The sequence below is a fragment of the Mauremys reevesii genome, linkage group 3 (assembly GCF_016161935.1).
Source record: "Mauremys reevesii isolate NIE-2019 linkage group 3, ASM1616193v1, whole genome shotgun sequence".
NCBI lineage: Eukaryota > Metazoa > Chordata > Testudines > Geoemydidae > Mauremys > Mauremys reevesii.
Window position 1 is genome coordinate 187,271,015 of NC_052625.1, and position 15,603 is coordinate 187,286,617.

The following is a 15,603-nucleotide window of genomic DNA, read 5'->3' on the forward strand; positions in this document are numbered from 1 at the left end:
TACGGACCTTCACTGTTTTCCCCTGAAGATCAGGCTGGTGAAAGGATCAAATACACATTCCTTTGTCTAAGCAGACCTGTTTACCAGCTCCCCTGACAAGTTTGGCTTATACACACTTTAGTCATAAATCTAGTACACATCTTAATACCCACACATCATGCAAGAATATTAATGATCAGTGAGTTACTGGTTCTCAAAAGATACCTCACAAGATACCTCATATTTTGTACAGAGATTGTAACAATTCTGCGTAGTGTGTGAATACCGGGGTGCTTAGCATAGGCATAGTTTGACTGCTAGAACATGCCACTTGGAGAGCTTTTCAGTGCTAGCTGAAGTGATTTCTGTACACACTCTGTAATTTGTTACGTGCCTTAAGATCCTTTAGGATTACTATATAAATAATGTATTACAATAGAACCTCAGAGTTACGAACACCTCAGAAATGGAGGTTGTAAGTAACTCTGAACAAATCAGCAAAGAGTTCTGTGGCACCTTATAGACTAACAAACATATTGGAGCATGAGCTTTCGTGGGTGAGTACCCACTTTGTACCCACATGCATCCGACGAAGTGGGTACTCACCCACGAAAGCTCATGCTCCAATACGTTTGTTATTCTATAAGGTGCCACAGAACTCTTTGCTGCTTTTACAGATCCAGACTAACACGGCTACCCCTCTGATTCTGAACAAATCGTTATGGTTGTTTTTTCAAAAGTTTACAACTGAACATTGATTTAATACAACTTTGAAACTTTACTATGTAAATGAAAATTGCTGCTTTCAATCATCTTAACTTAAATTAAATGAAACAAGCATAGAAAGTTTCCTTAGCTTGTCAAATCTTTTCTTTAAAAGTATGTTCTTTTTTTTTAGTAGTTTACATTTAACACAGTACTGTAGTGTATTTGCATTTTGTTATTGTTTCTGCTGCTGCCTGATTGCGTACATCCAGTTCCAAATGAGGTGTGAGGCTGACCAGTCAGTTTGTAACTCTGGTGTTCGAAACTCTCAAGTTCTTGTATAAACATTATCAGAGGTTACTGACTCTCGTGAGCAGACTCGAGCAACAAAAGCTCCTTACTTTCCTGTTATTTTGCCACTGCAAGAGGGCAGTTAGCTACCTTTCAGGCTGGCAGGCAGAAGAAGTAATGAGAGATGCAGTGGGAGGGTAGGTCTACACTACGGGGTTAAGTCAACCCAAGTTATGCAACTCCAGCTATGTAAATAACGTAGCTGGAGTCGACATACCTTAGGTCAACTTACTGCGGTGTCTGCACTGCGCTGGGTCGACGGGAAAAACTAGGGCCTGGTCTACGCTGCGGGGGGTCGATCTAAATTACTCAACTTCAGCTACGTGAATAACTTAGATCAACTTACCGTCGACTGCTGCCGCTCCCCCGTTGACTCTGCCTGCGCCTCTCGCGGCGGTGGAGTCGACGGGAGAGCACTCGGGGGGGCGATTTATCGCGTCTAGACTAGACGCGATAAATCGATCCCTGCTGGATCAATCGCTGCCTGCCGATCCGGCGGGTCGTATAGACATACCCTTAGTTCTATTTACTTAATAGAATTTTTGCATTCTCCAGAGTCATCCAGCCAGATGAGCTATTACACTGATTGCAATTTGGACGCAAATTTCAACCCTCCCCACACCCGTGAAACAGGTCATTATTATTATCATGGATAAACTGGAGCAGAGAGGGTGACTTGCCCAGGAGCCAGTGGCAGAGCTAAGAATAGAGCCCCAGGCTCATGACGCCTAGCCCTTGCTTTAACCACTATGCAGTCCTACCAAAAAATTGCTAGGGAAATGAAAAGGAATTGATTGACTGTATTCACCTGGATGTGTCAGAGTAACATCCAGTGGTCTTCATGTAATAAGTGACATTTTTAGTCTTCATATCTGAAACAGGTGACAGGACTTGTTTAAAGAGCTAAGTCACATGCCAGCACAAACCCTAATGCCAGGCATTATCTCAGCTAAATCGAAGGAATACATGTGAGTGACATTCCCCTTCATTCTGCTATCTGATCAAAGCTGTGCTATGCAAATCAAAAATAGTAAAAAATAATAATAATAATTACAAAAAAAACTGCTGTGTGCAGAAAACCTTCCATTTCCTCTTTCAATTAAAATGTACAGTGAATAGCAACAGCTGAGGAATTCACAGCTATATATTCAAGCTGTCAGTTAAACATGATGCTATTCCATGGAAGCAGAAGAGCTCTCTTTCCCTATCCAACCGGGAACCAAACACAAAATGCTCAAACAGTAGCATATGCCAAATAAAATACAAGAAAGTACCAACGGATGAGCCACCTATGCTGCCATCCTCCTTACTCATGTGTAGCCAGGACTATGTTCAGAAGTTATAATGCCAAGCGTCTGGAACATCTAAACAGCTCCATCAAGATAAATAAACAGAGTCCAATGGGCTGGGAACACTTGTTTTTCTTTTATAAAAGATGTTATTTATAAAATCCCGTGACAGGCAAGCTGTTGCATCTGTTCCAGAATCTTAGTTAGTGCTGGGCTGAAATGGAAAGATGCCAGCAGATTAATATCTGCTTCCTCTATTCAGTCAATCATTCCAGATTCCTCTTTAGTTAGGATGACCATAGATGGAAGAAAGCATGCAGGATACAGTACCCCACCAGAAGAAGTATAATTAGATAGGTTTTTTTTCACATCTTAGCTCATAGAGCTGAGAAGCAATGAATCTTTGGAGAGAAGAAGCTACCAGATACCCATACCACTTGTGACAGCCTCACCTTCCAAGATCTATATAGGTCTTTCCCACAGATTCTAAAATTCAAACACTGAAATCCTGGCTCTAATGAAATCAATGAGAGTTTTCCTACTGACTTCAGTGGGTCCAGGATTTCCCCCCTTATGTTTTAATTTAAGGGATACTAACAGGATCCCAAATTTAGGTTCTGTTTTTTAAAATAAGTTTCTTGACAGAAGTTAATACAAATATATTTTAAATTGTTTTTTGTAAAAATATCATTGAAGCCATTTCCCTCCAAACATTCCAGAATTGTGCTAGTGTGTGGGAATCAAGATGTGAAATCAACTACAAGCTGTCCACTTTAGTTTCACCATCTAAGTTGAACGAAGCGAGAAAAGTAAACAAAATAGATCAGGTACACTGGTCACAATGATTCCTTCTGGCCTAGGAATCTATGAAATAGTAAAAAGCAAATCTAACTTTAACTTGTTTTTAACTTTAATAACCTATGCTGACTAGTAACACATTTTTAAAATACAGAAATCATATCCATAGTGTTCCTTTAACCCTGTGGTTTAAATAAACAAAACTCAAAATTCATGTTGAAATTCTATTATTAAAACAAATCTTTAAAGAGATACTGTCAAGTCAAATTTACTCCCAAATTTAGATTTTGCAAAACCCAAGTTTTTATGAAATAAAATGCTTCTGTGAATTAAAAAAAAAATCCAACAGAAACTTAAACACAAAGAGATGAACAGTTCCCTGAAGTGTCTACAACCCAAATACTGCAGCACTATGCTAGAGCATAAGAACCTGGAAAAGAAACTGATTAGAAATGTATTGTAACTAAAGTAAAAATGAATAGTCTTGTTCAAGGTGATAGAAGTGCACAAAGTAAACAACCAGGATAAATGCTAAAAAAAAAATTTGATTTGTAAACTTCATTCAGTTTTAATAAACTAAGGTGTTATTTATAAAAGAAGCAAGAAGGGACTTTGAAATGACAATTAACCATATTATTAACCATCTACCAGATTTTTAGACATGAGAAGCACTTGTGCTTCTGATTGATTTCAGCTGGAGTTGAGGGTACTCAGCACTTCAGAAAATCAGGCCCCATCTGAATTTTACCCTGAGTGCGCACTGAAGCCTGCTAACCTTCCTCAAGCAAGCAGTCCCACTGGCCAATAGATACTTGGTAGATCAGAGGTTCTCAAATTGGGGGTCGGGACCCCTCAGGGGGTCGGAAGGTTATTACATTGGGGGTCACGAGCTGTTGGCCTCCACCTCAAACCCTGCTTTGCCTCCAGCATTTATAATGGTGTTAAATATATTAAAAAGTGTTTTTAATGTATAAGGGGGGGTCGCACTCAGAGGCTTGCTATGTGAAAGGGGTCACTAGTACAAAAGTCTGAGAACCCCTGTTGTAGATAGTCTCTTATTTTTTATGCTCAAACAACAAAGGCAAAAAGCAACCTGCACTCATCTCTCCACAAACAAATCAATCAGAAAATTGAACATACGCTGCCCAAGCCATGCATCATCCACTGTGAGGAAGGGTAAGTTGGCATTCCAATGATATTTGGAGGGGTTGTCCTGAGATGATTTACTCTTCAGATTACCTGAATAGAAACAAGTATGCCTTTTAATAAAAAACAAAACAAAAAATAAATCACTTAGGTATATTCACATTGTTAAGGCCAATTAATCCTTTCCTGATCAGCACAGCTGTGGCATTATGGAATTTAAGCTGCAAAAATTAATTTATGTTGCTCATAACACTGAACTTATTTTAAAAGGCTGGACAAGGACAGTACATGATTAAATTACTATCAGAATATCCCTCTGAACAGTGATTGAACATGTATTGTCCAAAGTCGTAATCTGTCTGGCCGGCAAATGACTTTCAGAGACGTCAAATTGAAGTTTTAGTTCCTACAGAACAAAGACCTCATCCATTATACACCTGGTAAAAAGCCAGATCCAACTCCCTATTCACATTAATGGTAAAACTCCTACTAACTTGAAAGAGAGCTGAATCAGGCCCATAGTTATCCCTTTTTACATGTAATGAAAAGTAGGGCAGAGAGAAAAAGGAGGAAGCCAAAGCTTTTCTTGATGATTATTTGCAAGTAACTGAAACAGCACAGTTCACTCCTACAAGTGCTGAATAACTCCTTACAGCACATCAATCTTTTAAACTACTTGTATTATGGATTAGCTCTTCTCATATTTTTTCTTGTTTATTCTTCTTCATGTCCAAGACTATGATTTTGTAGGTCATAGTTTTCAATCTTCCCCTAAATATTTGTTCTTTGTGCAGTTCTGCCCTGTAGCAGCTTGCCTTTTTGATGCACTCACTAATGCAGATGAAAGCAATGATTTTTTCTGTCTCGTGTTGCCTATTATGAGATGCCTCAGATCTCTGAGGCTGGACTCAGAGATGCAAGACTGGAAAATATATGACTGAATACGTTATACATTGTATCATCTGCAATGTCTTGCTATGGAGCAGAATTACATATTTTGGCTTGCACAGCTCAATATACATGATGTATGTATGTATGTATGCTTTCACTTAACATATCCTAAATGTTTAGGACCAGATTCTGCATTCCTTGTACATCCAAAACTCCTTTTGAAGTCAATGGCAGTTTCTGGTGTGCAAACCAATGCAAGACCAAGTCTTTTCAAAATATTCTAATAAGAATTCAGGAACCTAAACCCCATATCTACCTTTTCGCTCATTGGTATTACACATTGGTAAGTCAGTGTTATGCTATCTACTGTGACACTGCTTCAACGCAGCACCACTCAGGGCCTACATAGCCAAAAGAAGAAGCATAGACAATTTTAGGTGAGATTAGAGAACGCACAGATGAAGCTGAAGTGGAATGGGAGAGACCAAGAAAGACTGCCTCTCTCCCCACAGTTGCAATCAGCAGAGGCTCTCAAACTGGAATTCCCTAAATGTAAAGAAGGAGCATGCCACTGGCAAGGTGTTCTCCACAAGGGCCCCTCGACTTCGGCTCCTGGCCCTTCTCCTTTGGTCTGAAATATCCTGAATTTGCTAGCCTTTAAAACACATTGCAAAGCCCAACTTTTTATGGGGGATTATGGGGAGAGAGTTTGCTGGCGGGGCAATATTTGAGGAGAGTAGGGTGCTTTCTCATTATCTGATCTGAAGCATAGTTACTTACTGCTCAAATGGTGGAATTTGCTAATCTCTATGTTTTTTTAAATAACTGGTAAGGACACATCTCAAGTTTTAAAGTCATACTAGGATGACACAAAAGTTAGGACTGGTTTCAAGGAAATACACTGAAGTCAGTCACTAAAAGGTCGGAGCATCAGATTTCAAATGTGAACAAGGTGTCAGAGAAAACACTGAAATATGGCTAATGGTGAGGAGAATTTGTAAGGGTCTGGATATCTGGGGATATGGGTGATGGAAAACTCACGAGGAAGTGAATCAAAAGTGTCCACAGAAAGACTACTCACTTAACTCCATGGACAGCTCTGGTAAAGTCCCAAAGGTCACAGGATAAGCTTTTGCTTCTGCAATATCCCATGTTCCTGGATTAAAAAACAAACCCAACAGGATATTCAGAATTGGTGCATGTGGCTTCAAACAGACACATTCAGAATGTTTCAGTCTCTCCTCCCCAACCCTGTGGACAATGCCACTGCAGCTGGGAGGACAATCAAGTTTGAAAAAGTTAGCTTCTTAGGATATGTCTACACTGCGAGCTAACTTGTGACTGCAGCATAGGTAGACATACCCATACTAGCTTTATCTGTGCTAGCCTAGCTAAAAATAGCAGTGTAGACATGACAGCATGGGCTTCAGCGTGGGCTGTGCAAGCAGTCTGGGGATTCTAGGTATGTATGGACTAGCCCACACTGAACCCAGTGCCACCATGTCTACACTGTTATTTTTAGCCATGCTAGCACGGGTAAAGCTAGTGTGGGTATGTCTACCTATGCTGAAGTCACACCTCAGATTGCAGTGTAGACATATCCTAAGAGGCTAATTTTTTCAAACTTGATTGTCCTCCCAGATGCAGCAGCGCCTCAGATTACAGTGTAGAAATACCATTAGGGTGGAGGAAGTTTATATCTTCGTCTGACCCTCTCAAAGTGCATTAACTTAGACTCATTATGGACTTACTCCAATTTGAACTCTCACCCACTTACACATAAATTTGCATGCAACTTTCCGTACATATCAGCTGGGAATTTGGCCCATTGAATCTAAGGGAGTATGAAATGGTGTTAATACACACATCCCTCCTGATGGGGCCAAAGAAAGGAGTGTAGCAAGGAAAGCAACTGACATTGTAAGAAAGTGAAAATTAAAGTAGGGTAACCACTTTGTGGCTCCTGAGCATGTAGGTTACATCAACATCCCTTTCATATCAGTACATCTTAGAAGTGTAATGGATTCTGAGTTTAAAGGAGTCTTAAATTACACCATCTTACATCTCGGGCCTGTTGGGTTACTGCAGACAAATCACCTTACTGACTTGTGTATAATTCAATCCAATAGGATGGACCTTAATGAAAATCAGACACTGATTTGAATTAAGTAGACTTTAAAAAAATAACCATTAAAAAGAGACGTTACCTACAACAAATCTATTTTGTTTTATTTTTCAACTTTCTTATCACACACTGTCAAAACTAAGAAGAGAAACAGAAGATACTAAAGGCCAAACTTTCAGCCTTGCCGTACTATTATTTGTATCACAGTAGTGCCTGCAAGCCACAACCAATATAACGTGGTGAGAGACAGTCCCTGCCCTGAAGCAAACCAATAGTGAGAGCCAAAACAGATGTACAGAGAGGAGAAGTGACTTGCCTAACATCACACAGCAGGTCAGTGGAAGAGCAGGGAATAGAAACTAGCTGTCCTGAAACAAGGTCTCCTCATTGTTTTTACTGATACAGACTAACATACATGGCTACACCTCTGAAACAGCTTTCCTGAGTTTCAGTCCAGTGCCCTATTCGCTAAATCATGCTGCCTCTTGACTGGGCCTTGACTTTTATGGGCTCAGTTTAGCACCTTCGGTATAGGTGAGGTAGGAGACTAACTTGGATTTGCAGATGCAGCTATGGACTTTGTACTCTAAATGAGTTATACTGTGAGCACAAAACTGCACCACCAATGCATCTGCAATTTGCATCTACTAAAATGGAAGACAACATCTAGAAATCTGTCCCCAAGCTTTGATGCAAACAGACTCCCACCACAGAGTTTTTTTCCTCCCCAGCTGTTTTTGGTCCTTTGTCTTAATGCTAGAATAAAAGTCTAGTGTGAACACTGTTCAGTGAACAAGCTGGAGGAAAATGCCATAAAGGCAGACAAATAGAACTGGCTGAATGTTCCCTTGCCAAAAGTCTGCACTCCTGCAGTGGGCTGGTTTACTGGGGACACTCACCTACATTGGAAAAAACATCCTCTTCAGACCGTGTGGGCTCAGATTCTTCTCCTGTGGCTTCTGAGTTCCTAACAGCGGAACCACCGTCTGTCTTTGTCCCTGACTCACAGAGAGCTCCCTGTCCACTACTGCTGTTGTCCTCTGTCCCACTCACAGTGTGTGGCCAAACGGTTCCTTTCCCATCCCCATCACAGACTGCTTCAACCACCATGGTACCGGATGACACTCTGCTAGGGTTTTCTTGAAAACAAACATTTAAAATGGATTTTTTTTAAATAGGGTTGGGACCTTGTACAGTATACACAAAAATGTAAGGCCTGATCCAAAGTCAATGGAAAGACGCCCTTTGACTTCACTAAGGACCAGATTCAAAGCCCATTGAATATATTTACACATACAGTAGCAAAAAGACAGAGCCCCATGGTCTGAGGTTGGCAGAAGCTGAGAGTACTTGGAAGGTAGCACATTCAGCCCATGTGGGAAAGGAGGGCATCACACAGATCATCAGTGACCCCTTCGGGGGATTAAGAAACAACGTCAGAGGAGTCTTGTCCATTCTTCCTTGGCTGGAAGGATAACTCAAGGTCATAAAGTACAGATGGGGGCACAGAGTGTTAAAGGAAGAGAAAGAAAGGGAACTTCAGGTTTCCTTCCTGCATATGGAGCACCGTTCATGGGAGAAGAAAAATAAACACAATTTGTTGAACGCTGGCATTTTCAAGATTGCCAGAGAAATGAGAACCTGGAAGGACATTTATTATAATAATAATGATGAGGATGATTTCATAGCCCCTTTCATCCAAAGGATTTCCAAAGCAATTCACAAACTTAACCTAAGGGTAAACAAAGCATCTCCCTAGTTTTTTGTGTGGGGAGGAGGGGCCACAAATGATCCTAACCCCATCTCCACACAGCTTATGCTGGTACTGCTGCATCCTTGCTATGAAACAGCAAACAGCACTCAGCAGGATTAGGGCTTATTTCATAGCTTCATATATTTTAATGCCAAAAAGGGACCATTATGATCATCTAATCTAACCTCCTACATAACTAAAGCTCTGAATATCTCCCAGTGATTTCCAATAGCCCAATAACATGTGGTCCAATTAGGACTGGTCCCTGCTTAGCACTCTGGCCCCAACCCAGCAAAGCACTTAAGCACATGCTTAACTTTAAGCATGCAAGTCACAGTGACGTAAACAGAGCTACTCACATGAGCAAAGTTAAGCATGTGGCCTACATGCTTTGCTGGACTGCAGCCAGAATGCTCAGCACCTCCCAAGATGGAGCCTCTGGAGCATACCTTTCGTAAGGACATCCAGTCTGGATTTAAAGACCAAGTGATGGAGAGGGTGGTCCCAAAAATATCTAAATATTTGTACAGATCATAGTTTGTCATTTTCATCCTGATCTTCACTTTTAGAGACCTAAGTGCACTTTAAGGTGGTGCCCCTTTGTAAACAATTCTCTCCTTCCCCACAAGTGCCCATGTTTGTGTCACTTTGGGTCACAATCCTAACTTCACATCCCAGCCTCTAAGATGTTCTGCTGTATTTATCTTTGAGGATTTCTTTGTTGTGTTAATAGATTTACTGAGGAGAATTAAATTGCGAGGTTTTTTTAAAAAGCATAAATTTCATGACCTGCTTTCACATACCAGAGTTATAAGAACATAATTAGCATAAGTACTTAGGTCCTTCCTATATAAGTCAGAGGAAAGGTGCTGAGAGTGCAAAGCATTATTTAATTAGCATTGGTAATGTTGTGTCTCCCTTTTTATAGCTGCAAAAGAAACAACAGCTTACTATAAATAGCTCTTAATTTCAGAAACCTTTCTGAAGTAGGCAATTATGTAGGTTCTATAAATCAACTGTTACATATAATTTTTTTGTGAAGTTATACAAATGCAACAGGTCTGCATGATAACCTAACTGCTGCAGATCTCTTATTCAACTCATATGTAAATCTCATTTGTTTTCAAAGTCCTGAGAATATCTTTGTGGGCTTTCATGAAAGCATGAGGTAAAAGCTGAAGCTCTTTTCCTTAGCAAATGGCCTTTTATGAGAAATGTTTACTGTGGAATAGCAAATTATCAAGAAAACTGGCAGGCAGTTGAAGGGTAAATAGGCTCTAGGCAAGAAAAAGAATTGAGAGACCCAGCCAGAACATATATTGTACATGCATGTAAATATATATTGGAGGTTTACCTTTTCGTTTCAGACGTTCTTTCCTTAAGTGTCTTTTTTCTCGGCTACTGATCTTAGTCTGCCAAACACCTGCAACATAGAACAAAGTTCACCATCTCCATGCCACTAGTTGCTATGAGTGAATAAGAAATTTCCTATCTGACCCATATTTGTTTACAAGGCAAAGAAAAGGAAATACTCTCATGCACACGCTATCCAGTGATGATTATAAAATCCATGTTGCAACAATCTTGGTAATGGCCAAACATACAAAACACAATCACTGTGGTTAGTATCATGTACAATCCTAGATATTAATTTGTAAGCATTAGAGTGTGCCCATCTCTGTGGCACTTTGGACTCCCAGAAACTCAGGCTACAATATATAACTACTCTGCAATGCAATACTGTCTATTATATGGGCTGACTGATGTATCGCCACATAATTTACTGCCCTTTGTGTAAGTCAAACCACATGACACCTCTTTCCTCAGGGAAGATGTCACAGCAGAGAGCCAAGTGCCCTGTATGCTTGATAATTGCTTTGGATGACAACATCAATGAAAACATTAACTAAGAAAAAAGGCACTATTCTATTGCTGTCTCAGTTGTCAATTAATCTGACTCATAGCTTGGAGCCTCTTCCAGAAGCTCCTGGGCTCACTCTGTGGAAAAAAACTATTTACTTAATATTTGTATATAACACTAATTCTTACTTAGTTTTCTAAACTAGTCCCTGACTAGCTCATTAGATCTACTCAGGGATATGGCTCCTTCACAGGGTTGACTGTAAACATGCGATTTGGACATTAGGAAAAACTTTTTCACTAGGAGGGTGGTGAAGCACTGGAATGGGTTACGTAGGGAGGTGGTGGAATCTCCTTTCTTAGAGGTTTTTAAGGTCAGGCTTGATGAAGCCCTGGCTGGGATGATTTAGTTGGGTTTGGTCCTGCTTTGAGCAGGGGGTTGGACTAGATGACCTCCTGAGGTCCCTTCCAACCCTGAGATTCTATGATTCTATGATCACCCTTATACATATTGAGCCAAATTCTGTCCTGACTTAATCCCTGTTAAGTGAATGGGCCTGGCACAAGCTGTCCGTCCAGGCAGAATCTGGCCCTTTGATTTTGCCGAGCCTCCCACTTCTTCCAGGATGTCTCTGTGCTGTGGATGGAATAGCTCATTATCTGCTCAGTGTGATTAAAACAACAAAAGTCTGTTTGAATGAAGTCCTTGAAATTTCCTAAGAACCACTGTTTGCTATTAACACACGCGGCTGTGCAAAGGGCTCCAACCCAGTGATGGCCACAGTAATCACATTATAATCTTTTAAACCCAGAAAAGCTCAGGCTTTGTAATTTTCAAAATTATCTGGGGAAAAGAATACAAGGTATTTTCCAGTGAAATTGTAGCTAACAGACCCGTGCTGGCCTCTGCTGAATCCTCTGGGAGCTCCCACAGTTCCTGTATGCCTTCTGTGCAGATCGGTCTGTACCCACAGGTTTCTACTATGCTTTTACCACTCTGGCCACACTGTGATGCTGCTTTGAGGGCCTCGAGCACAAGCCCAGCAAGAGGCAGGGTGGGAGATAAAAGCCATATTGTGTCACTGCTGTAGAGGCCAGAGAGAAATGTGAACCTGGCAAGATCCAAAGGCAGGACCCTGTTATTCCCCTGGAACTGTGCCTCTGGCAAGAATAAGCACACCCCCTCCTTGGCTGTTTTGCTGTGCTGCGAGCCCCACTTCCAAGAACAAGCCACTGAGGGTATGTCTACACTGCAATGAAAAACCCACGAGCTGGCCCATGCCAGCTGATTTGGGCTCAGCGGGGCTCGGACTGTGGGGCTATTTCACTGCAGTGAAGACTTCCAGGCTTGGGCTGGAGCCCAGGCTCTAGGACCCTGTGAGGTGGGAGGGTCCCAGAACTTAGGCTGCAGCCCAAGCCCGGAAGTCTACACTGCAATGAAACAGCCCCTCAGCCCGAGCCCCGTGAGCCTGAGTCAACTGGGTGTCTACTTGTCTACTTGGAAGCTGCGGCCTGAAAGAGATGTGGTTAGCAGAGCTGCAATCCCCTTCTCTGAGGTCACCGGTGGGAAGGAAGGGGTTAGTCCAAAGACATCTGTCATACTTGCAATACTTTTGTAATGTTATTATTTTAAATACCAACTACCAAATAGCGCCTGTTCTGTCCACTCCTATGAAAATGTTTAATCACCATAATTCTCACTTCTTTCTGGCAATACAAATCTGCTAACTGAGTGATCCGCACATTTATTACCTTCCTCTTCTTCTGGCAATTTGTCTTTTTCAGCAGAGACATGGTCTTTTGATGCCCCCTTTTCTGAGCACTGGGTCTTCTTCTTTTTCTTAGACTACAAAAAATACACACACACACACATATATATATAAATCTCTCAGCTAGAGGCTTATTAGAGAGAAGAGAGGATGAGACTGAGTAAGGACTAAAGTCCTTGTCCTGCAATGAGCTCACACAGAGTTCTGTTGAAGTCAATGGGACCCCACATGGATGCAGGGGTTTGCCCAGGTATAGCTCATTGTGGGATCGAAGGAATGACTCATTACAAACTCCAGAGAGCTGAATATTATACCCTCTGTACTACAAAATGACATTTATCTGCAAAGTTAGAAACTGCGCATTCAAATTCAGACACCTGCTGCATATTGATATTTAGCCCTTTTTGTCTTCAAAGCACTTTATAAATAGTAATTATTCCTCAGAACGATGAGGTAGGAAATACACACTATCTACCCTATTTACATCGGGAAAACTAAGGCAGAGAAGACCAGGCCACCAGATGCTTAGAGTTTGGCACTACAATAAGTGGTCTGATTTTCAAAGGTACCAAGCACCTATAGTTTCCACTGACTATAATGGTTGTTGTAGGTGCTCAGAATCTCTGAAAAGTAGGCCAATTACATGAAGGAACCTAAATATGAATTTGTGTCACTAACTTTAGGCCAGAAAGTTTAAACATTTTAGTTTCCCTTAGTAACTCTCAACTTTTCCAAGCTAGAACACCCACCTCCTCAAACATGCTTCCTATCTAGCATTCACTGCATTCACTGTGGTAACATGAGTGAAACAAAGGCAGCAATCTGATTAGCTAAATAAGATTCCGACGCATGCAATAATGGGATAACCACCAAGTAGGATTGAATTTCTAACTCATAACTCACACAAATCCATGCACCCATGATAAAAAAAAGAGCAGAAGAGCAATATGCTTGAAATATTCATTTGAATCAACTGCAAATTAATAAAGAAACAGGAGCTTGTGTTTATTGAGCTCTGCCATCTGTTACAGTGAGAAGCTTTTCAAGCAGTTACAGCTCAGATTGAAGACACTTTCAACAACCAGGGAGACAAACTGGCAGTTTAAAATAAGAACAAAAATAAAGAAATTTCTATTCTGCTTCCGCTTGGCTTTTAAACTTTACTAATCTGGAAGGAGAACAATTTTCTGTTTTAAGAACTATGGGTTTGTCTCCTTAGTTGTTCAGAGCAGCTTCAACCCAAGCCTTTGCTCACTACACAGTTACCTCATGTGTGCATCCTATCCTGTTGTGCGTTGTTGCTTGTAAAGCAGACTGTGAAGATGTCCAAGGTGACTTTCTTTAAGACAGTTTTGAAGTGAAGTCAGGACTACTATATTGGGAGGGTTAAAGATAAGTTTTTCCAAGTTAAATGTATTGCTGAAAAATTCATGTAAAAATAAGCATTTCATAGCGATCCCTGAAGATTGGGAACATTCTTTGGCTTCACATACATGGGAAATGTGCTATTACATCCAAACAAACTACATTAAAAGAAGGTAAAATCAAACACTCTAAAGTTAGAAAATGCCAGAATTAAGGTTTAATTCAAGCCCCCTTGTGTGTACACACTGGTACAGTCTTCATCTACATGCTCACATACTATTTATTCCATGGGACTCCTGCCTCATTCAAGTCACCCAAATACTGAGCTGAATACAAAGTTATTAATTTCCCCATGGGCTTTTCTATGGTGCTCAACTGAGCTCTTCACAAACATTCATGAATTTATGAAATTAAGTCTTTATTATCCCCATTTTAGCTTGGGAACCGAGACACAGAGGCTAAAATTGTCAGCAGTTTCCACTAATTTTGGGTGACCAACACGGATTTTTCAGAGTACTTAGTATTTTATAGCACTTTATAATTTCAAAGAACAGCTCCCATTGACCTTAATTGCAGCTGAGTGCTCAGCGCTTCTGCAAATCAGACACCAGGGTCTCAGGTCAGGCATCCAGAATATGAGCAACACACAATTAGCGGCCAGCTGTGAACATTTTGGTTTAAGTGACTTTCCCAGTTCACACAGGATCTGAGGTAGAGACAGGGATAGAATCCAATTCTTCAAAGCAGCATTCAATAGCCTTGACCATGAGACCATCCTTTCTCTTCCTGCCATGCCTGCCGCATTCATTATACACGGTGCAACTTCTGCTACAAATGAGGCAGGGGTCCTACAGATAACAGCCTCCTTCACTACACAACCCGCATTAACTGTCAGAATTTAGCCCATCTTATGCACTGAATGAGTGCACTGAATGGAAAAAAACCTGAATGTGACCACGTAATTAAAGATCCCATCCTAATGCAGACACAACATGGCCGATTTAAGGATGTCCAGGCAACATTAATTCTGGCATTTCCTACCTTTTCAATGCTTGACTTTGTAACCTTAACATTCTTGTAATGTAGGCTTTTTAAAAACTAATCATCTAATTTAAAAAAAAAGAGACACCTCTTCCCCAGAAATGCTATCACATGGAACCATTCTGACTCTCACCTTGAGTCATCAGCAGGATTCAGACCATTAGATACACAGCACAGACCTCTACCACTTGAACTAATGGGGTAACTGGTAGCTGTAGTAGGCTGTTCTGCTCTACATGGACCAGTTGTTAGAGGGGGAAAACGACACACACTCTGCCAGTGGGTTTCACAGCTATTTGCTGTCAGCAGAGGAATAGAGAGAATCTGGAGTCCCGGTTTTATTTCTAGGTGTAAGCAGAGTCTGGATGAGCTCTCCCCTGACATCTAGTGGTGAGCTGTGGAAAAAGACTTCAGAAGCTGATCTCGTTTGCATGGACACAACCACTCCACCTAGGTACTCAGTATGATGGGACTGCTTGCCCAAATGATCACTTGTGGCTGATGTTGGATCGCCAGTCTCCTTGTTATTGG

General features: G+C 41.0%; 1 protein-coding gene across 3 annotated transcripts in view; it reads right to left on the minus strand.

The window, feature by feature from the left end:
• LOC120400258 (protein LYRIC-like) overlaps positions 1 to 15,603 on the minus strand; it is a 48,896-nt gene that overhangs the window by 10,407 nt on the left and 22,886 nt on the right. For 2 of the 3 annotated variants that reach the window (XR_005595651.1, XM_039528703.1), the window contains exons 3-7: positions 12,650 to 12,743; positions 10,392 to 10,460; positions 8,184 to 8,423; positions 6,241 to 6,315; positions 4,263 to 4,361 (exon numbers count right to left, since the gene is read on the minus strand). Coding sequence is in view for 2 of the 3 variants with exons in the window: in XM_039528703.1 (XP_039384637.1) it covers positions 4,263 to 4,361; positions 6,241 to 6,315; positions 8,184 to 8,423; positions 10,392 to 10,460; positions 12,650 to 12,743 (577 nt within the window). In the remaining variant the exon portion in view is untranslated. The remainder of the gene's footprint in view (positions 1 to 4,262; positions 4,362 to 6,240; positions 6,316 to 8,183; positions 8,424 to 10,391; positions 10,461 to 12,649; positions 12,744 to 15,603) is intronic. The other variant, XM_039528704.1, reaches the window with a different exon arrangement.